This window comes from Schistocerca nitens, chromosome 1 (genome assembly GCF_023898315.1).
Source record: "Schistocerca nitens isolate TAMUIC-IGC-003100 chromosome 1, iqSchNite1.1, whole genome shotgun sequence".
Classification (NCBI taxonomy): domain Eukaryota; kingdom Metazoa; phylum Arthropoda; class Insecta; order Orthoptera; family Acrididae; genus Schistocerca; species Schistocerca nitens.
In genome coordinates, this window is record NC_064614.1 from 1,268,911,810 (window position 1) to 1,268,934,865 (window position 23,056).

Sequence of the window (23,056 nt, forward strand, 5' to 3'; positions counted from 1 at the left end):
ATATGTGAACACAAAATAAGCAGTCTCGCATATGCAGATGACTTAGTTGTGATGGCAGATTCGATTGAAAGTTTGCAGAATAATATTTCAGAGCTAGATCAGAAATGTAAGGACTATGGTATGAAGATTAGCCTCTCCAAAACGAAAGTAATGTCAGTGGGAAAGAAATATAAACGGATTGAGTGCCAAATAGGAGGAACAAAGTTAGAACAGGTGGACGGTTTCAAGTACTTAGGATGCATATTCTCACAGGATGGCAACATAGTGAAAGAACTGGAAGCGAGGTGTAGTAAAGCTAATGCAGTGAGCACTCAGCTACGATCTACTCTCTTCTGCAAGAAGGAAGTCAGTACCAAGACTAAGTTATCTGTGCACCGTTCAATCTTTCGACCAACTTTGTTGTATGGGAGCGAAAGCTGGGTGGATTCAGGTTACCTTATCAACAAGGTTGAGGTTACGGATATGAAAGTAGCTAGGATGATTGCAGGTACTAGTAGATGGGAACAATGGCAGGAGGGTGTCCACAATGAGGAAATCAAAGAAAAACTGGGAATGAACTCTATAGATGTAGCAGTCAGGGCGAACAGGCTTAGATGGTGGGGTCATGTTACACGCATGGGAGAAGCAAGGTTACCCAAGAGACTCATGGGTTCAGCAGTAGAGGGTAGGAGGAGTCAGGGCAGACCAAGGAGAAGGTACCTAGATTCGGTTAAGAATGATTTTGAAGTAATAGGTTTAACACCAGAAGAGGCACCAATGTTAGCACTGAATAGGGGATCATGGAGGAATTTTATAAGGGGGGCTATGCTCCAGACTGAACGCTGAAAGGCACAATCAGTCTTAAATGATGATGATGATAATGAGAATAGCAATAACAAAATTTTGCTTATTGTGCAAATACAGTGTAGCAGGAATAACATATAATTAAATTTGTTGGTGCATTCTCGGCATAAAGGATGTGAAATTTTGATATACACAGCTGCCACCTCTGGGATCGCATTGAACAAAGCTTGGACGACAGATAATGGTACATCTTAGTATGCTGCTTCATCTCTTTTACAGAATTCATCAATCCCAGAGGCTGATGAGCAGTGGTGTGTCAGTCTCTCAGCAACCTGTGACCAAATGTTTTCAATGGGTAGGAGATCTGGAGAATGTGCTGGCCAGAATGTAGTCAGACACACTCTGTACTGAGGTATGTCATGACAGTAAGGGCTACTAGCAGTCTTGCATTATCTCGTTGGAAAGTAACGTCGTGGAGTGCTCGTTAACAGGTCACAGCAACAAGCCTTGACACATCACAAATGTAATGGCTGCTGTCCAAATTACTAGCTATTCAAACCAGAGGTGACCATGTTGTGTGTCCAGTAGCAGTCCATACTATCACTCTCAAGTGCTGGGCCCATATGATGATGAACGTAATCTGGACACATTTGTTCTCCTAACAGTCTCCACACACAGATATCTTCATCAGGAAGCTGCATGCAGAAATGGTACTTGTCTGTAAAGATGACATAGTGTCACTCCTGTGTTCACTGTTGTTGCTGGGTGCCCCACCGCCAGTATGCCTCGCGAGTAGAGTATGCCTCTCTCTGCTGCCGCACCAAATGAAACTGCAACAACGGTTGCTGTGCTGATAGTCTGTGGTGCTGAACACATTGTCCTTTTATGAGTATTGCTGCAAACAAGTCAATTTCCTGCCTTAAGGTACATAATGTGGCTGAGTGAACAATGTCTGTCCCCTCAGGCACTAGTCATGTGAGACCATTGAGATCCCACATGAATCCACTAGTTTCATGTTTGGACAACAGCCATAGGATACCAACTAATGCGAGCAGCAATACTGTGGAATGATACATGGGGCAGTCTCAAAAAGACCACAATCCTACCATGGTCGAATTCCTGCACATGCACGTAGACATAGGCTTCTCTTCCTTGTATGAGACATAACATGATCTTGCAAATAACCAACACTCAAAAGAGATTTCTGAATGGGAATTGTAGATGGTATTAATCCTACTTACTTTGTGTGGTTGTGCTGAAATGCTAATCACTCATGGCCGAGCATGTAGGATGCTTCACGCCAGTTTGATCTTTCCTGCAAGCTGCCTTAATGGTGTCACAGTTTTAACGGTCAACATTTTATTTGTGAGAAGAGCCCTAGATTGAGAAAGGCTGTACTGACCTAAAAGAGGACAGCAATAAATGCGACTTTTGAGGAAAATACTTACTTTTACTGCTCAGATGCGAACTTCTTTCCATTTAAGAAATTACAACATACCAGTTACATAAAGCACAACACAGTAAAAAATTGGGGTAGGTGGAGTGTTAATAACAACACAAAGAACAGAAGTACAATAAAGGAATAAAGTGGAATTTATGATGTATTGTAAAATGAGGATAAAGTAAACAAGAACTACATTACATTTTTTAAGCTACAAGTAGGTAATGAGAGATGATTTTGGTTCTCTTTAAATGGATGCTTGTTGTCCTCAATTCCCTACTACAACCCTAGAATCCTTATTTTCATTTCAAATCTCTTTGCAGCTGTAAATTGAGTTATTTCTCAGTATACTGACTGTCTTCTTTCCCACAATCATAATCAAGTCCTCTAGCAATTTCTTCCCAATGACTCGAGAATTTGAGCTAATTGTCCTATACGCCTACCAGTCTCTTTGCTGACTCTATATTGTTTCCCATTTTTCTCATCCTCCACTTTTTCCTGTAATCTTCTGAGAGAGAGAGAGCTCTTCCTCTAAGAACTTTAGAGTTAACATCAAACCAAAGACTGTGAGAAGATTAAAATTAATCAATTGTTTGTTTACAATTATGCCACTGATTTCAAAGGGTAGATGTTTTTATACAACATATGCTTATAAATTATGCAAACAAAGTATTTAACTTCACTGAAAAATACTGTAATATGTTTTATAGCAGCAGTGACAGAACATTAAATAAAATAACATAGGTGAAAGGAAAATATGAACAACATTACTTTAGCAGAATATTCCAATTTATTCTCTTCTTGAGAATTTGCCTCAGATGTCTGTCACATGAAAGTTGCTCAGAGAGAATCATACTTTTACATAACTTAATAACTGTTCTGAGCTTGAAGCTTTCTTATATGTCAGTGTTGCTAAATGGTTCCTTATCACCACATTTCTGTTGAATATTACAACATAAGTTTATGAAATAAGAGCAGTAGGATGTACAACTTGTTCTTTAGATCAGGACAAAAAATAAACCTGTGACAGGACTGGAGTAGGAGATGCTGGGTGGGTAGATTGGGCAGGTCTTGCACATGGGTCTTCCACAAGTATATGATCCTTGTAGCAAGTGGTTGGGATTGGGAGTGGCATATGGATGGACTAGAATGTTGTGGAGGTTTTTCTTCACAGCCTCAACATCTTCTCTTCCATCCAATCCTCAATCCAGCATGCCCCCTTCCTAGATGTTGACCTCCTTCTCCCTGATGGCTCCATCCGCATCTCTGTCCACATTTAACTCACCAACGGTACCTGCATTTTGACAGCCGTCATCCCTTTCACCCAGCTGGGGACAGCATATCTGTGGTGACAAGAACTACCTTGCTCAGTATGCTGAGGGTCTCACCAAGGCCTTCACAGACAGACGCTATCCCCTAGAATGAGTTCACAAATAGATCTCCCGTGCCATTTCCCCTCCCAATCCTCCCACCACCCCACAAGCACCAGCCACAAAGGAGTGTCCCCCTCATCACCCAACTGAATGACATCCTTCACCAGGGCTTTTGATTACCCATCGTCATGCTCCGAAATGGGGGACATCCTACCCAAGATACTTCCCATCTCTCCTAAAGTGGTGTTCCACTGCCCACCCAACCTCCATAACATCCTAGTCCATCCCAATCCCAACTCCTTGCCACTAGGAGCAGATTCACGTGCGAGACCTGCCCAATCCACCCACCCAGCACTTCCTATTCCTTTCCTGTCACGGGTTTATCCTACCACATAAGGGGCCGGGCCACCTGTGAAAGCAGCCATGTCAATTTATCAGTTCTGCTGCAATGATTGCACAGCTTTTCATATTGATATGACTCCAATGTACTGTCCAACAGGATGAAAGGCCACCACCAAACTGTGGCCATGAGAAACTAGGCCACCCTGTAACCCAACATGCATCTAAATTGTAACACACGATTTCAATAGCTGCTTCACTAACCTAGCCATCTGAAACCTCCCCTCCAGCAGTAGCTTCTCTGAATTGTGCAGATTGGAATTATCCTTACAATATATTCTCCACTCCCGTAATTATCTTGGCCTCAACCCAAGGTAACATACCGTCCCCACAACCTACACCCAACAGTTTCCACCACTATGTCCTATCACCTCTTCCCGATTCTCGTCTCCCACCCTGTTTATTTGCCACCCTCTGCCAATGCACCCACCCATCTTCTCCATCCCTCTCCTTTTTCACTCCTTTTTTCCCCACCCCTCTGCCCCATAACCTCATGGTGCTGCACCTGTTGGCATTCCAGCCCTGCACATTCCACCAGACAGCGTTCGTCTCCCTCCCCAACTGTACGCTACTATTCCTTCCTCTTCTCCACCTCCTCCAGATTGCTGCTTGCATAGCAAGTGCTAATTGCATTCTGGCCCAAGATTCTGGAGTTGGCAGTTAAGTGAGCATCAGGTGTGCTTACTTGTGTGTATGAATGGTTTGAGAGTCTCTTTTGCTGATAAAGGCTGTGGCTGAAATCTGTAAGTAAGTATGTTTTAATTGTGCCTGTCTGCAACTCAATGTTTCTTCTTTACAGTAAGTAGCAATCTCTTTTCCTACATTGTTGTTATTCTATACTCCTACAGTCACTCAACCACAACACATTCCTGTACATCACAGCATCATCAGTGAAAAGCCACAGATTGCTGTTCACCCTGTCAGTCAGATCATTTATATGCTGATTTGCTGTTACTGTCTCCTCCTCCTCTGAAGAACTCCTCTCCACAACTTCCTGCTGTCAAACACAGTGCAATTCCATAAGGTCTTCAGTGGTCATTTCTTAGCTGTTATGTTCCACAAGCTCATCGATATCATTGTTATCCACTTCTAGACCTATGCTCTTGGCCAAAGACACAATCTCATTGACTACAGGCTTCACAGGTACTGACTCAAATGCTTCAGGGTCACATTTGACAATGCACTCCAGCCAAAGTAGAAGTGAGGGTTCTCTTGATAACCCCCTCCCATGCCTTTTCGGTCATCTTGACACAGGCAAAGATGTTGAAGTGATATTTCCAAAACTCTCTGAAAGTGAGATTGGTAGCTTCACAGTCAACTCAAAGCATGCCCAACCTTGTGTATAGCTTCTTAAAGTTGGAAATAATCTGCTGGTCTGTAGGCTGGAGTAACGGAGTGGTGTTGGGAGGCAGAAATTGGATCTTGATGAACTGAAATTCTTCAAGAAGGGGTTTGTAGGCCTGGAGAATGGGCAGGACCATTGCCCATAACAGGCAAGACATGGAGTGGCAGATTCATCTGAAGCTAATATTTTTTCACTGAAGGACCAAACACTTCATTGATCCAATCACAAAAAAGATCATTTGTCACCCAATGTTGGACCTCCACGTCACATTTAACCTGCCCTTCTAGACTTTACACTTCTCGAAGACTCATGGAGTTTCTGAATGGTAAATAAGCTTAATTTTCAAATTGTTCTTGAATTGGCACAGAACAGCAGTGTGAGATGGTCTTTCATTACCTTGCAACAGGGCAGTGCATTCTCCTCTGCTGTTATAAAGGTATGCTTTGGCATCTTTTCCAGAATGGACCCATCTCGTCACAATCAAAAACCTGTTGTGGCACATAACCCCCAGACTCTATGCCCATCTTGAAGTTGCTGATGAAGTTCTCTGCTGCCTTTGTTTTGGAGCTGGCTGCTTTGCCGTGCCTCACAGTGCTGTGGATGCCCGTCCTTCTCTTCAACTTCCCGAACCACCCGTGGCTTCCCTTAAACACTTCTTCGGCCACTGATAATCCCAGCGTCTTCTTAATGAGGTCAGCAAAAAAAAATCATTCTCTCCTCTGTCCGCAGCTCGTGGTCTTGCGGTAGCGTTCTCGCTTCCTGTGCATGGGGTCCCGGGTTCGATTCCCGGCGGGGTCAGAGATTTTCTGTGCCTCGTGATGACTGGGTGTTGTGTGTTCATCATCATTGACTCGCAAGTCGCTTAAGTGGCGTCAACTAAAAAGGACTTGTAATATGGCGGCCGAACTTCCCCGCATGGGGCCTCCCGGCCAACAATGCCATACGGTCATTTCATTTCATTTCATTCTCTCCTCCTCACAAATGATGTTCTTGTTAATGCTGATGCCCCGCAATTACTTTTCATTTATCGATATAGAACACGAAACTGATGTTTAGACACTCTTGTCACTCCCTTTGAAGCATTATCTCCTTAATCTTGTCCTTGTTCTTGAGGACAGTGCAAATAATTGATATAAACTGATTTTATGTGAATGCTAAATCAGCAACACTCACACCACATTCATGTTTTTCAATTATTTTAATTTGTAAAGCCATTTTCTTTCTCTTACGGTCATCATCTTGTGGCTTTATCTTCAGAGACATTTCTACGAAGGTTATTAAACTTTGCACACACGAAAGCACTGTGTGTACAGAAGTTTAGTGTGGTCACAAGCTGCACTAAGACGGTAGCAGAAACAGCGCTAAAACCTGACTGCAGTTCATACAAAAGACATTATTCATACACCACTGCTGACAATGAAAGATGTTCATATTGTTGAACATTTCCCCCACTGCACACGAACAGCTGGTGATGTCACACTAAATCATCATCACTTGTTATGCGAAACATCGCTCATTAAGTGAGTCATTTTATTACAATTTGTTTTGCTCGTTATGCAAATTGTGCATTATGGGAGGTGCTCGTTAAGTGAGGTTCCACTATATAAGCATACAGAATAGGTTCCCAAATATGTAGGTGCCTCAAGGACTTCTGTAGTAGTATAACCCAGCATGTTGTCCTATATGGCAAGTGTTCCTCAGAGACAAGGATAGTCTCAGGAGTACCACAGGGAAGCTACAAATTTGATTGATGATAATGCTGTGTCACATTTTTGCAAGTTATGAAGTATCAGCAGAAACAAATGACTGTAAATAGCTACCTAGTAAAAAAGAATTAGTTATTTATTGTGAATAATAAAATACGTAATACTGTATGTACAATTTTCTTTGAATAAATGGCATGAATAAGATACGACTTTCAGTACCTCTTTTGCATGGAATATATTATCATATTTTACATTAATTTATATGGGATAAATTGTTTTGCTTATTGACTGTTTCGCACTCTGAGTAAGATTCTGAAACGATTTATGCTCACTATGCAATGTGCCACTGTACCGTAAGTAAGAGTCTGCAGTGGGGCTGTGTGTCAAATGCGTATTGGGGATCTGTGAATACAGAATATGCATGTTGTCCTTCATGCATGGTTTACAGGATATCATGTAAAAAGGGCAAGCTGAGTTTCATATGAGTGACGCTTTTTAAAACTGCACTGACTTGTGGACAGAAGCTTTTCTGTCTCAATGAAATTTCACTATATTTGACCTCATAATATTTTCAAGAACTCTGCAGCAAACCAATGTTAAGGATACTGCTCTGTAATTTCATGGGTCCATTCCATAGATGAGAAGTCACCTGGGCTTTTTTGCAGGCACTTTGGACTTTACACTGTGCAAGAGATTTGTGATAAATGCAAGGTAAGTAAGGAGCCAATGCCGTAGTGTACTCTTTGTAAAATCGAATTGGGATTCCATCCAGATATGGAGACTTATTTATTTTCAACTCTTTCAGTTACTTCTCTATGTCAGAGGTGCCCATTACTATGCCCTCCATACAGCAGTCTGTGTGCTGGTCAAATGACGGTATGCTTGTACGATCCTCCTGCATGAATGATTTCTTAAACACTTTCTTTCACTGCTGCAGAAGCTGATCAACAAGAAACTGGACAGAAGCCTTCAAGCCTTTTAGCAATTTTACATAGCACCAAAATTTCTTCGGGTTATCGGCAAAATCATTTGCTAAAGTATGATGATGATAATTGTTGTACACTTCATGCATTTATCTTCTCACAGACGCACAAACCTCTAATAACTTTTGTGTGTCACAATTTATGTGTTGTCTTTTTAACCGAGAATGCAGTCTTTGCTTCCTCAGCTATTTCTGAATTTTGTTATTAAACCACGGTGGGTCTTTTTCATCTGTAATCCACATATTTGGCACATACTTCTCCAGAGCATGACCTACAATCCATTTAAACCAGGGCTGGCCACAGCGAGCCAAATTTCATGCACACAGTGTGTGTGAGCCAATGCCCAAACTGTCTTGGCTTTGCTCAGTCCTTCTCAAAAACACCCAGAACACAGAAACATTTTATTGAGTATTGAAGTGCAGCATTTTTCAGTCTGTTCGGCAGAAACATGGTGTCAGTGCTGTTTACCATTAGCAATTGGTTTATGGTACGAAGAATGTTCACAAGTCCAGTGGCTGTTTACACAAAAAGAGGCAGTCTAGTGATCTATCGTCACAAGAGTTTAAAAATGAATGAGAATGACAAATGAGAGGTATAATAATTCTCAATATATATTAAGCTGTCACATTAAAGACAGGTACTGCAAATTGACTATAAAATAACATAACAGTACTATGCAGAAAGAATTTAAAGATTTAGTTACAACAATCAACAGATGGGGTTCATTGTTCTGTATATCAATAAGCACTCTGTGCTAAATTTGCAGACATGGAGCACGTGAAGAAGCTGATGGTAAAAACAATAAAATTTCTGAACTTAATTTTGTTCATCATATTAGATGATTCAGGAAAGTCTGCAACTGTCATTCATTACTTAAAAATTTCTAAAGTCACACACATTATTCCACTGACAGTTGCAACAGTTTTCAATGGAAATGAACAATGAGTATGAAGATTTTATATATTACTGCAAAGTATGTTGGTTAAATCAAGGGCATGTCTGGAATTTTTTTTAAATTTAAAACTCACTATTGTTGAATTTACCAAAGAAATAGGAGTGCAGGAACAACAATTAGAACATCTGAAATGGATTGCAGACCTCGCATTTTAAGTGGACTTGACTGCTCACTGCCCACAATAAGACACTGAAACGTGAGAAACAACAATAACTTATTGTGATCGTTACATAGCTTTGGTTACTGATAATAACTTGACACCAGTGCCTATGAGTTTAATTTGTACACTACAAAAAAATGGCTCAAATGGCTCTGAGCACTATGGGACTCAACTGCTGTGGTCATAAGTCCCCTAGAACTTAGAACTACTTAAACCTAACTAACCTAAGGACAGCACGCAACACCCAGCCATCACGAGGCAGAGAAAATCCCTGACCCCGCCGGGAATCGAACCCGGGAACCCGGGCGTGTGTACACTACAGCACTGATGATGATCACTATGCGATTGAAAATCGATTTTGCTGTCAATAAACAATCAAAATTACGGCCAACACTGACCTTCCTTCTACTTTAAGGTACTGGCTTGTTCCGTAGCCTCTTCTCTACATCTCCATTTGGTGGGAAGCCTTAGCATTGAATGGTTATGATGTTACAGTGTAAAGTATGAAACCCTGCGAAGACGGTTGGTCAATGTGATTTAAGCAATTTGCAGTCATTGAATTCTTGACAGCAGAAGGTGTCACCCCAAAGGAAATTCATCAGAGAATGAAAGCAGTTTATGGTGATTGTGTTGATGTGAGTACTGTGCGTCGTTGGGCGAGTACTTTTAAAGATGTTGAGGCGGGAACATCTGACCTGCATGACAAACAAAGAGTTGGATGTCCTGTGACAGCAACCACAGAGTTTCACAAGCAAAATGTTGACAGACTGATTGAGGATGATCACTGTAGCACTCAGAGAGAAACTGCAAGCACAATCGGCATTTCACAGGAACGTGTGGATCACATTATTGCTCCGCTTGGCTATCGGAAGATCTGTGCACCATGGGTACCCTGGATGCTGACTCCTGAAATGAAAGCCCACAGATTTGAAATTTGCCAGGAACTCCTCTCACGTTACGAGAATAAAGGCGATGCCTTTCTCCATTCAACTGTGACAGGAGACGAAACGTGGGTACACCATTACAACCTGGAGATGAAACATTAGTCTATGGAACATAGACACAAAGACTCGCCCCAGAAAAAGAAATTCAAGATGCAGCCCTCAGCTGGAAAAATAATGGCCACAGTGTTCTGAGACGCAGATGGTGTTATCCAGGTTGATTTCCTTGATCGTGGAACAACAATAAATTCGGAGCATTACATCACAACGCTGCAAACTCTTAAACGACGGCTAACAGGGGTCTGAAAGGAAAATGGAAATGTTTTCCTGCAGCACGACAATGCCAAGCCACACACTTCACGTGCCACCACAGCAGAACTTCAGAGACTGAATCTCACCACTGTATGGCATCCTCCATACAGTCCAGATTTAGCACGTCTGACTTACATCTGTTTCCGATAATGAAAGATGATATGCAGGGACATCATTATGCTTCTGATGAAGACGTTGAGAGAACTGTAAGATTGCGGTTACAGAAACAGAGTGTTGATTTCTTCCATGACAGCTTCAGAAAACTAGTTCATCATTGGCAGAAATGTACCCAACTGGCTGGTAATTATGTGGAAAAGTGAATATTGGTAAGTAAAGATCACATTCTAAGGATTATTTCTGCATTTTATTTACTAAAATATTCCCATCCAAACCCAATTAACAAAGGTGGAGGCATTACTTTTCATTAAACCCTTGATTGTAAAGCAAATGCAGTGCTGAAGCATGTAACCATAGCTATGGCATAGATGGCATAAAAAGCTCTCCAATAGCTCACAGTGCTGTTGCCAGCTTTCAATTGTGAAGCACAAATAGCTGCAGGCATAAACAATAACTATCTATAGAGCTGTGACAAACCTGAGGCACTTCATAGAGATATTTACAGAATCGCGTTTTCTTCACTCTGCAAACAACCGTAAAGTGCATGGCAGACACTATGCCCCATTGTAATCATTATTTGGGTTGGGTTGTTTGGAGGAAGAGACCAAACAGTGAGGTCATTGGTCTCATCGGATTTGGGAAGGACGGGGAAGGAAGTCGGCCGTGCTCTTTCAAAGGAACCATCCCGGCATTTGCCTGGAGCGATTTAGGGAAATCATGGAAAACCTAAGTCAGGATCCAGAATGAGATTTTCACTCTGCAGCGGCGTGTGCACTGATATGAAACTTCCTGGCAGATTAAAACTGTGTGCCCGACCGAGACTCAAACTCGGGACCTTTGCCTTTCGCGGGCAAGTGCTCTACCAACTGAGCTACCCAAGCACGACTCACGCCCCTTCTTCACAGTTTTACTTCTGCCAGTACCTCGTCTCCTACCTTCCAAACTTAACAGAAGCTCTCCTGCAGACCTTGCAGAACTAGCACTCCTGAAAGAAAGGATATTGCGGAGACACGGCTTAGCCACAGCCTGGGGGATGTTTCCAGAATGAGATTTTCACTCTGCAGCGGAGTGTGCGCTGATATGAAACTTCCTGGCAGATTAAAACTGTGTGCCGGACCGGGACTCGAACTCGGAACCTGCAGTAGAGCTTCTGTTAAGTTTGGAAGGTAGGAGACGAGGTACTGGCAGAAGTAAAGCTGTGAGGATGGGGCGTGAGTCGTGCTTGGGTAGCTCAGTTGGTAGAGCACTTGCCCGCGAAAGGCAAAGGTCCAGAGTTCAAGTCTCGGTCCGGCACACAGTTTTAATCTGCCAGGAAGTTTCTAAATCAGGATGGGCAGACACGGGATTGAACCGTCGTCCTCCTGAATGTGAGTCCAGTGTGCTAACCACTGCGGCACCTCGCTCAGTCGTTATTTGGGTTTCTTCCTGTTCCATCCATGTACGGAGTGTGGGAAGAGTAATTTAATTGTCTGAAGGCCCATGTGCTTGCAGTAATTATTCTAATGTTATCCTCATGATCCTTGTGTGAATGAAATGTAGGAGGTTGTAGTATATCCCTAGAATAATTATTTAAAGCTGGTTCTTGAAACTCTATTAATAGACTTTCTCAGAATAGTTTATGCCTGTCTTTAAGAATATGCCATTTCAGTTCCTTCAGCTCCCCTGTGACACTCCCTCATGGATTAAACAAACCTGTGACCATTCGTACTGCCCTTCTCTGTATGCATTATTCCCTGTTAGTCCTATCAGGTATGGGTCCCACACACTTGAGTAATATTCTAGGCTGGGTCACATGAGTGATTTGTAAGCAATCCCTTTCTAAACTGATTGTATTTCTCCAGTATTCTACCAATAAAATAAAGTCAACCACCTGCATTATCCATGGCTGAACCTATGTGATCATCCCGTTTCATATCCCTGCAATGTGTTAAACCCAGGAATTTGTATGAGCTGCCAATTCCAGCAGTGACTCATTGATACTATAGTCATACAATGCTACATTTTTTTGTTTTGTGAAGTGCAAAATTTTACGTTTCTGAACATTTAGAGCAAGTTTCCTGTCTCTGTGCCATGTAGAAATCTTATCAAGATCTGACTGAATATTTATGCACCTTCTCTCAGATAGTATTACATTATAGATAACAACATCTCTGTAAAAAGTCTTATTTTAATATAATATTGTCTGCAAGATCATTAATATACAACATGAACTGCAAGGATCCCAACATACTTCCCTGGGGCACACTCAAAGTTACTTCTACATCTGATGGTGACTCTCCAAGGAATACTGCATTGACCTGATTGCCTTGATTCAAAACTTTCAGTATGTCATGTGAGAAAAGTGCAAGTTGCGTTTCACATGATCGACGTTTTCAAAATCCATGCTGGTTGGCATTAAGGAGGTCATTCTGTCCACGATACCTGCTTATGTTTGAACTCAGAATATGTTCAAAGATTCAACAACAAATTGATGTCAAGCATACTGGACGGTAGTTTTGTGGATCGCTTCTACTACTCTTCTTGTAGACATGTGTGACCTGTGCCTTTTTCTAAGAAATGGGTGCAGTCCTTTGTTCAAGAGATCTGCAACAGATTACAGTGAGAAGAGGGGCTAACTCAGCCACAAATTCAGTAAAGAAACTGACATAGATTCCATATGGGCCTGGAGCTTTGTTCAATTTTAACGATTTCAGCTGTTTCTCAACACCACTGACACTGAAAGTTATTTAATTCATCTTTTCAGTGGTATGAGGATTATACTGGGGCAATTCTCCTGTCTCATTCACTAGGGACTGGACACTAACTTTCGTGCCACTAAAAGGCTTTACATATGACCAGAATTTCTTTAGATTTTGTGAAATTTCATTTGACAATATTCTACTACGGCAGTCATTGAAGGCATCATGCATCACTCTCTTGACAGCCAAACATGTTTCATTCAGCATCTCTCTATCTATAGCCCTACCCTTTATTTTACACCTAACGTTACTGGTCAAGGTGGCCATGTGAAGCTGCTGCGCCCAGACCACTGCAACTGTCAGGGATCAACTTACTCTGTCTCAACTATAGGCTGAAATACTTAGGAACACTTCACAAAAAAAAACTGACTTTAATTAGAATAAGTATTTACATTGTGTGTGTTTTAAATAATGATATAGCGAATAAGCCCAAAAGTACAAAAATAGAATCCTGTTTACATAACACATTTTTGCATTTATGGCGATCAGTATTTGCATATAGTAGAAATTGTTTACTCATGATTCCACACCATAAGTCGGTAGTCCCTATAAATGTATCTAGGACTATACTACTGCAATCTAAATAACAGTTCATATCTTACATCAGACACAGAATGAAATACGACAATGGTTGGTAACAATCATTTATATTTCCATTACTTTGGTAACTTCTTGACATATTTCAATTCATGAGTGAGCCACACAAGTAATGACAATAGAACAAGTGAGCCAGACTGATGGCTTGCAGCAACTGGGACAGGAACATATGTGAGAAGTGTGGTGATTCCAAGTGTGACCTGAAAAATCGAGATTTACCTCCACTTACTGAATGCCAAAAGAAAAAAAATAACATTTTTTTCATATTTATGAGCTAGTAATAAAAAACTACTGTTCCACTTTGACTACACAAAATCATGTTTGTTGTGTTTGTATCACAACTAGTTCTGATCATCTGACATTTTCTTTTAATGTAAACACATACAACATGCTTATGTAAGTACACCTTGAAAATGGCTGCTGGCTGAAACTAGCCATAAAGTAAATACATTAAAAAAAGATACTGTGCAGCATGCAGTAGCTGAAGAGTCCAGAATCAACTAGAAATATTAATTAAATGGTAAAGTTTAACATTTTATGAGTGCTGGTGGACTCTATATTGAAGTGTCAGGAGTAAGGAAAATCAGCACAAAGGAGTAATAAACTAACCTGCAACCAGGCCATGACAGCCACAGCAGTTGCTGCTGTGTAAGCACGGGGTGGAAGAACCCTCTTACGTGACAGTAGCCACATCCCCGTAATTATTCCCAGTGTAGATGTTCCCTGCAATAACACATACAGTGTCTTTGAGTTACAAGAAAAAAACTACTGACATATTATTAAACATTTATCCAGTACCTCTGAAACACTATTTTTCACTTAAACTATCATAAACATAACAAAGTATTCTGGAAGTTTAACTCACTATTTTTACTTGTGTAGTGTTGTTAAACTCACCACAGTGACTTGTTTCTATGGCTTGACTTTTGTCTAACCAGTACAACTAATATTATTTGCATCTGTGGCATACTTCACCAGGTATATTCTCATTTAAAGAAATTAATTAGTGTTAAAGACATAGGGCTTTCAATCTTTATAAGCTATGCTTAAAACAAACAATACCACTATTATATGAACTACACTAAAAATGGTTCTGTCAGTGGAGCTAGCTAGCACTCTCTCTCTCTCTCTCTCTCTCTCTCTCTCTCTCTCTCTCTCTCTCCTCTCTCCCTCTCCCCTCCGCCCTATTTTCCTCCATTGTTGATGTGTTTATTGTCGGGAACATTGTCATATTTTTGAGACTATGTACATCCTTCGTTCTGATAGCAGCAGGTAAACTTCCTGATCTGTGGTAGGCCTAGGATGACAGCTTGGTTAGTTCAATAAAAGACAGCAATATCAATAGTCTCAAGTTTAAGCCACAGGGTATTTTCTGGAACTTCCACAGCAAGCCACATGTTATATTACACAAGGCCTCAAATTTCACTCTAAACTGTGCACCCAATAATCTGTTACATACACGAACAAACTAGTTACGACGAAGTACACAATAATCCGTGTGGGGGATTTGCCAGTTACTCTCATCAGGTGCATCACCTTCAGAATTGGGGGCAGGGGGTGGGGCAGGAAGTTTGCCAGCTCTGCTGCCAGCGGTATTGGAGGTTAGTGAAGGAATAAAATACTCACCACAAAAAAATAACTAGACTGATCCTGAAAGCACAATACAGAAATGAGACTACTTAGCTATGCAAGTGTAGCCAATATAAGAGTTATCTGCACGTATTTTCCTCAGAAGCATGTTAAAGGCAACTTGGGCAATTCCCTATCGCAGAACAAGAAAATAAATAGACCACATGTCCTGGCAGGTCAAAGATATAAAAGCCGTGTAATGAATGTGAGATTTATAACATGAACCCAGCCAGGCACAGACCACAATTTAGTCATGACAGGTACAGCAATGAATAGCTATAGAAAAGCTAAAGGAAGCAACACATCCCATAAATAGTTAGTTAGTTATTGAAAGCTGCTTACCAACAAGGACTTACAATTTGGAACATGGAATGTCAGGACTTTGGCAACACCTGGACCTCTAAATATTCTGTCAGAAGAACTTGACAGATATGAAACGGGCCTAGTTGCAGTGCAAGACACAAGATGCCCATAAACAGGAAAACTGGAAGCGGACTAACACATTCTATACTACAGTAGATCGGAAGATGGAAATTTCCAAAAGGTAGTATGTTTCGTGGCCAATAAAAGAATAGCAGTTGCAGTAATTGATTTCTAACCAATTGAGGATGGAAAGAAAGGCAGTTTCTATGCAATATTTAAAGAGGTACTTAAGTAAAATACCAGGACATAATGCAAAGCTCATGGCTAGAGATGCCAAAGCTAAAATCGAAGGGAGACCTTATGGAAGTAAATAGTAGCAATTAAAAGCCCACATGCTGAAAGCACAATACAGAAATGAGGCTACTTAGCTATGCAAGTGTAGCCAACGTAATAGTTATCTGTACATATTTCCCTCAGAAGGATGTTACAGGCAACTTGGCTGCTTCCTGATGGCAGAACAAGAAACCAAATGGACAACACCTCCTGGCAGACCAAAGATATAAAAGCTGTATAATGAACGTGAGACTCATACTGGGAACCCCGTCAGGCACAGATCACTATTTAGTCATGACAGGTACAGCAACAAATATCCATAGAAAAGCTGAAGGAAGGAAAGAGCATAAAACAATAGAATACTGACACAAATAAATTGAAAGATAATGACAAGACACAAGAGTTTGTCATTAAGTTTCAAAACAGATCTGAGTTTCTAACAACAGAATACAAACTCTACATTGAAAGCACATGATAAATAACAAAACAAATATGAAGAAGCAGGTGCAGAAAAGAAGAAAAAAGTGTTCGCCAAGATTCTTCGGAAAAAATTGAAACCATATTTAAAAGAAGTACCAGATGAGAAACATGGAGGTTTTATGAAGGATCAATCCACCACAGATCAGATCAGATATTTTTACTGAAAGAAGCCATATCAAAATATTGCAAATACAATAAACAACAACAATACTGTTCGTTGATTTTAAGAAAGCCTGTGAGAGCATATACAGAGAAACGTTGAGAGAGAAAATGCCGAAGTTTGGAATACTAAAGACAATTACAAATCTCGCAAAAGTTACCATGGAACGGTTGAAAGAAAAAGTGAAAATGGATGGAGAATATTCCAGGGTTTTTGACAAATTTCAGGGTTTAGACATAAAAATAAGAATAAGGTAAGGACATGAAATGCCACCATTATATTGTTCAGTATTAGAATCAGAAAGCATTTGATTCAGCAAGCAAAACAGAAGACGGAATTAGGATGGGAATACAAATGAATATACAGTACCTTGCATATGGTGTACCACTAATCAGTGAAAATCTACATGACCTGGAAATACTGGCAAGAAAGCCATTTAAAAAAGCAAAGGAAGGTGGATTAGAGATAAATGAAAAAAGAAATGTGGAAAGAAGTGTGATATGACTGCTGTTATTTTATATATGCATAAATGATCTGGCGAACAGCGTACGCAGAAGTCTGCGGCTGTTTGCTGATGATGCTGTAGCGTACTGGAAGGTGTTGTCGTTGAGTGACTGCAGGAGGACACAAGATGACTTAGACAAAAGTTCTAATTGGTGTGCTGAATGGCAGCTAGCTCTAAATGTAGAAAAATGTATTACTACATATGAGAGGGAAAAACAAACTCATAATATTCAAGTACAGCATCAGTAATGTGCTGCTTGACACAATCAAGTCAATTAAATATCTAGTTGTAACACTGCAAAGCAATACGAAATAGAATGAGCATGAGAGGATTGCAGAAAGGAAGGTGAATAGCTGACTTCAGTTTATTGGGAGGATTTTAGGAAACTGTGGTTCACTTGTAAAGGAGATCGCATATAGGACACTAGTGCGACCCATTGTTGGGTACTGTTCAAGTGTTTGTGATCCAGGCCAGGTTGGATCAAAGGAAGACATCGAGATAATTCAGAGGTGGGGTTCTCAATTTGTTACCTGAACAACAGGTCTGAACAACATGGAAGTATTATGGAGATGCTTTGGGGGCTCAAAGGAGAATCATCGGAGGGAAGATGACATTCTTATAGCTGAACACAATCAGAAAAATTTAGACAACTAGCATTTGTAGCTGACTGCAGAACAATTCTACAGCTGCCAACGTACATTTCGCAAGAGAAATTAGGGCTCATGAGGAGGCACAAAGGCAGTCATTTTTTCCTCACTCTATATGCAAGTGGAACAGGAAATGAAATGACTAGTAGTGATAAAGGTTAACCTCCACCACACACTGTATAGTGGCTTGTGAAGTATGTATATAGATGTTGGTGTAGGAGTTACACGAAAACACAACTTGAAACATTTAGCTTCACCGCACAATTATGATACAACTACTGCTAGGTTGCAGCAGTAATCGAAAAACAAGACAGTCGACATGAAGTGTTCTGGACTGAGCCATTATGTGACAAAGGGGCACAGTCATCACCTGTCTCATCTTTTTGCATGTATGTCTGATGTTCTGTATTCAGCAACAATATCAGTCACCAACCTTTTAAATTCTAGCACCGAGTCTTGAAGAATATGTTTGGTCATAACCGAGGAAACTTCACCCATTTCTGCCTAGTGAAATCTTATTGGTTGGCAACTTGTTAAGTCACCCAATAGCCAATGCAGCCACCACACCACACTAACACATGGAAAATGAGCTCTCCTACTGGATGTGTGGAGAAAGGGAATGGCCCTTCAGTGACGGGAGTGCAGGTAGGGGTGAAAACATTTTGTGAAGTGCAGAAAATATACTTTTCATGCAGATGATGTGCTATGAAAGAGATGTCACATGGAAGTAGAACATGGGTTTTGCGACAGCACATTTTAAAGACTTTTGTGTTCAAATCTGACATGATATAGTTGCAACAACTATATACACTACTCACGTATATACTTTGCACCACACACACCCACACTGTAGATTGTGCAGATTGGCAGCAGTGATAGAGAGCCTGAAGCGAAAATGTAGCACCTGAGTTTTCTTTCAAATTTCGCACAGTGTACAGAAATTCGCTAACCAAACTTCTAATAAGCTTCTAACGTGAACTGGGGAAGTAAACTCTTTTTTTCCACATCTGTTTCTCTCATCAAGCCTAAAATAACACTTTAGTGGTGGTGAACATATGAAGTGTGGCTCATAAGAAAAGCATTAAACAATAAGAGCAATGGTGACAAAGTATGTAACTAAGTAGATGCTTACAGTTTAACCACTTAGCTGTTGTGATGTTTTTGGTTTAAGTCAGCATGTTCATCAATTTTCACTTTTGTGTGTGTGTGTGTGTGTGTGTGTGTGTGTGTGTGAGCACAAAGGATAATCTCTCAAAAACACGTGTTTTGAGTGTATAATTTGTAGTCGTAGCAAGTCGGAAAACAGCTTGATTACCTTGAACTCAGATACCAATTTCAATTTTTTGATGAATTTTTACTTGCTGTTGCAAATCTGTTGAGATTCATTACCACAAATTATTGTATAAACATTGCACTGTAAATTTAATTTCCTTCACTTAGGCAGATTTTATACAAAGTATTGGAGAAGACTGTGATGTTTAATCATATATGCGAATTTTATGTATTTTTGCACATACTTTGGGGGGCTTTAGCATTTTCTTCAATTATGCATTTTCCACAATTTTGCTTTTTTTAAGCCTGAACTGCACTTAAACATAAACTAGGGGTTTCACTGTATATGGGACAGAAATATGGAGACTAGATAAACATACTGAAAGAAAGATCTTGCGAAAGATATTTGGAACAATCTGTGAGGGAGGAGAATGGTGAAGAAGAAAGAACAATGAGATATACATTGAACCATATGTTCATAAGGAAGCCAAGACAAGGAGACTTAGATGGATCGGCTACGTCTATAGAGGACAGGGGAGGAGAGATCAATACTTACAGATGAAATCCAAAGGGACGAAGACATTCATATTAGCAAGACCAAAAATAAGATGGAGAGACCAGGTGACCAAGTATCTTCAGATACTTGGAGGAAGGGAAGATGATGCTGAGGACATGACACTGTGTACGAAGCTATTTCACAAGGCCAAAAACTGGCTGCAGTTTGTGGGGCCAGGTGAGTAGGAGTAGTAAGTACACAATATTCTGACACATCAGTTCATGATACATCTCCTTCCTTGTTTCAAACTCCATGTTAGTTACAATTCACTCAAGGAATAAAAAATTTCAAATACACATGGAGTCATGCATTCTAATTGAGTGGTTCTCATTAACCTAGCTTCTAAAAGCGTAGAGGGAAGGGTGGGAGACAGGTGGAGGCATGAGGGAAGGAAAGTGTACAGTCGATGTAATGTGTTAGTCGAGGTTCAAACTTAAAAATAATGACTGTTTAAAATTTGATGTCTAAGTGCAAGAAGAGATGCAGAGAAACACACAATACATGCATAGAAACAAAAATTTCATGCAACTAATGCAAACAGTATGACGTAAAACTTGCCAATAACGCAAAAAAAGGAGAAGTAAAGTTGAAGAGAAAGAAACAATGGCTTTGATTTCTTGCCCATTTCTAATGCTTTTATCACTTGTTTTCTTCTCATTCTGCTTCATACTATCATCCTTTACCCATTCTCTTGTTGTGACAGTGCCACGACATTTAACAGTGCCACCACTCTCAGCACGCACAAACAGCGATAGAGGCGCTCCACAACGCGGTTGAGAGCGGGAGCGCCACCTAGCTACGAACGGTGCCGACCGCATGTCACAGCACGGCAGTCGAGTGACAGATACGGAGTTGGTAGCATGTAACCAGCTATTGTTTCTATGTTTGTATATCCACGCAATTTATTGGTGATTAAAGGCTATAACACTTTTGGCGACTAGGTCGAATATTTTTTTTACTGCGTTGTGGATTTGTGTGTTCGTGTCGGGGCAGACATGGAACAGCTTATGCAAGCGCTCATTGAACAACAGACACAGCTGACGGCTGCTATTCAGGCGTTGTCGACGTCGCTTACTCATCGTCTGTCTTCCTCTTCTCCACCTCCATTCCCTCCTTACGACGAGGCCGCTGAAGACTGGGAGGATTATGAGAAGCATTTGCGGCAACACTTCTTGGCTTTCGGTGTTGTCGACGCTCCTATGTGTAAGTCGTTATTTCTATCTTGGATTTCCCCAAGGATCTATCAGCTGCTATCTCAGTTAGCCCTCGGCGGGAACCTGCCTCTCTGTCCTTCCAAGAAATGTGTGACTTATTGTCTAACTATTACCGAAAAAACACCCACGTCGTTGCCGCCCGCGTGGCGTTCTACCGGTGTCGTAAACAGCCCCATCAATCTTACTGGGCTTGGGCGGCGGAACTACACGGTCTGAGTAGGAAATGACAGTTTGTCACGGACGCTCATCATGGGTCTTATGCTGATTCAATGGTTAGGGATGCTATTCTACGGCTTGCTCCTGATAAAGTAGTTCGGCAACGTGCCTTACAACTGCCAAACCCGTCGTTGTCGGAAGTTCTAAGCATCGCTCAAACTTTTGAAGTGTCTCACGCTGCTGGTGCGCAAATAGACGCATGGTGTGATGTAGGCGCTGTACAGACAACTTTCGACACGGACAATTTGCCTGTTTCACAGGGGAACGACGATGTGGCGGCAGTTCACTCGCGTCAACAACGTCGCGTTGGGCCGCCACGCTCGCAGCGAAAACAGCGACCACAGAAGCAGGTTCGTTCCGCACTTCCTTCTTGTCCACATTGTTTCGTACAGCATGACAGGCTCGCGTGTCCAAAACGTTGGGCCACGTGTAATTCATGTAGGAAAAAAGGCCACATTACTTCTGTGTGTCAGTCCCTTAAAGTTCCTGTCGATGAGGACGAGGCATTGGACATGGATGTTAACTGTGTGCTTTCTCAAACAAATAAGTTGTTTGTTACTGTTCGTGTTCTGGATAAAGACATTCGCATGCAAGTGGACACTGGCTCTGCAGTAACTCTCATTAATTCTCGCACGTATTTGGAGTTGGGCTCCCCTCCCTCGTCTCCAGTTACGCGAAATCTGAGAACTTATAATAAGCAGAAAATTCCTATCGTTGGCCAGTTTGATGCTTCCACCGCCTACACGTCTGTTGTTAGGCCCCTCACATTTTATGTGGTGGATCATGCGGGCACTGTATCATACGTCCTCTACGTCAGCATGTTGCAGCCATTACCGCTCTATCCCGGCCGTCTACGGTCAAAGAACTTCAAGCGTTGCTAGGCAAGACTGCTTATTATCACAAATTCATTCCATCCGCGGTGGCGGTAGCTCATCCTCTGCATCAGCTGTTACGCAAAAACGTTCCTTTCTGTTGGTCCGACGAGTGTGAGCAGGCTTTTGTCCGCCTGAAGGCTCATTTGCAGTCGGCGCCTTGTCTTGCCACATTCCGTCCGAGTCAGCACTTGGTTCTGGCGACTGACGCGTCACAGTATGGCCTAGGGGCTGTTCTTGCCCATCGGTATGAGGATGGGTCGGAACGACCCATCGCCTATGCTTCCAAGACCCTCAACGATGCGCAACGGCGTTACTCTCAAATTGAAAAGGAGGCGCTCGCTATCATTTATGCTCTAAAAAAGTTCGGCGTTTTTTTGTATGGTTCTAAGTTTCATCTCATCACCGACCACAAGCCGCTGGTTTCTCTGTTCAGCCCATTGGCGTCGCTTCCGGATAAGGCAGCTCACCGCCTGCAACGTTGGGCCTTATACTTGTCTCGTTTTCACTATGAGATTCACTATCGCCCCACGGCCCAGCACGCCAACGCTGACGCGTTGTCGCATTTGCTGATGGGCCCCGACCAGGTTTTCGATCGAGATGAACTACTCTGTTTCCACATTGATGAGGAAGAACGTCGTGCGGTCGAGGGTTTTCCACTTACAAGTTCGCGGGTCGCGTCGGCTACTGCGCGGGACCCGGTCCTGCGTCAGGTGATCGGTTTTGTTCAACGGGGTTGGCCGGACAGGACCAAGGGCCAGGCATCAGATCCCCTTCGCAACTACCATGCCTTACGCCTTCGTCTGTCAGTTCGTGATGGTGTTGTTCTTCTGGCCACGGATGGCGCATCTCCACGGGTCGTGGTGCCAGCCTCTCTTCACAAAGATGTTCTCAAACTGTTGCATGAAGGCCATTGGGGGATTTCTCGGACTAAGTCCCTGGCCCACAGGCACGTTTAT

At 41.7% G+C, this 23,056-nt stretch overlaps 1 protein-coding gene across 5 annotated transcripts in view; it reads right to left on the reverse strand.

Annotated features, from left to right (window-relative positions):
- Positions 1 to 13,884: 13,884 nt before the first annotated feature.
- Positions 13,885 to 23,056, reverse strand: part of LOC126202029 (cytochrome c oxidase assembly protein COX15 homolog) — a 93,919-nt gene continuing 84,747 nt past the window's right edge. For all 5 annotated transcript variants that reach the window (XM_049936833.1, XM_049936831.1, XM_049936834.1 and 2 more), the window contains exons 9-10: positions 14,460 to 14,573; positions 13,885 to 14,050 (exon numbers count right to left, since the gene is read on the reverse strand). In XM_049936833.1, the coding sequence (XP_049792790.1) occupies positions 13,910 to 14,050; positions 14,460 to 14,573 (255 nt within the window). In that variant the 3' untranslated portion in view covers positions 13,885 to 13,909. The remainder of the gene's footprint in view (positions 14,051 to 14,459; positions 14,574 to 23,056) is intronic.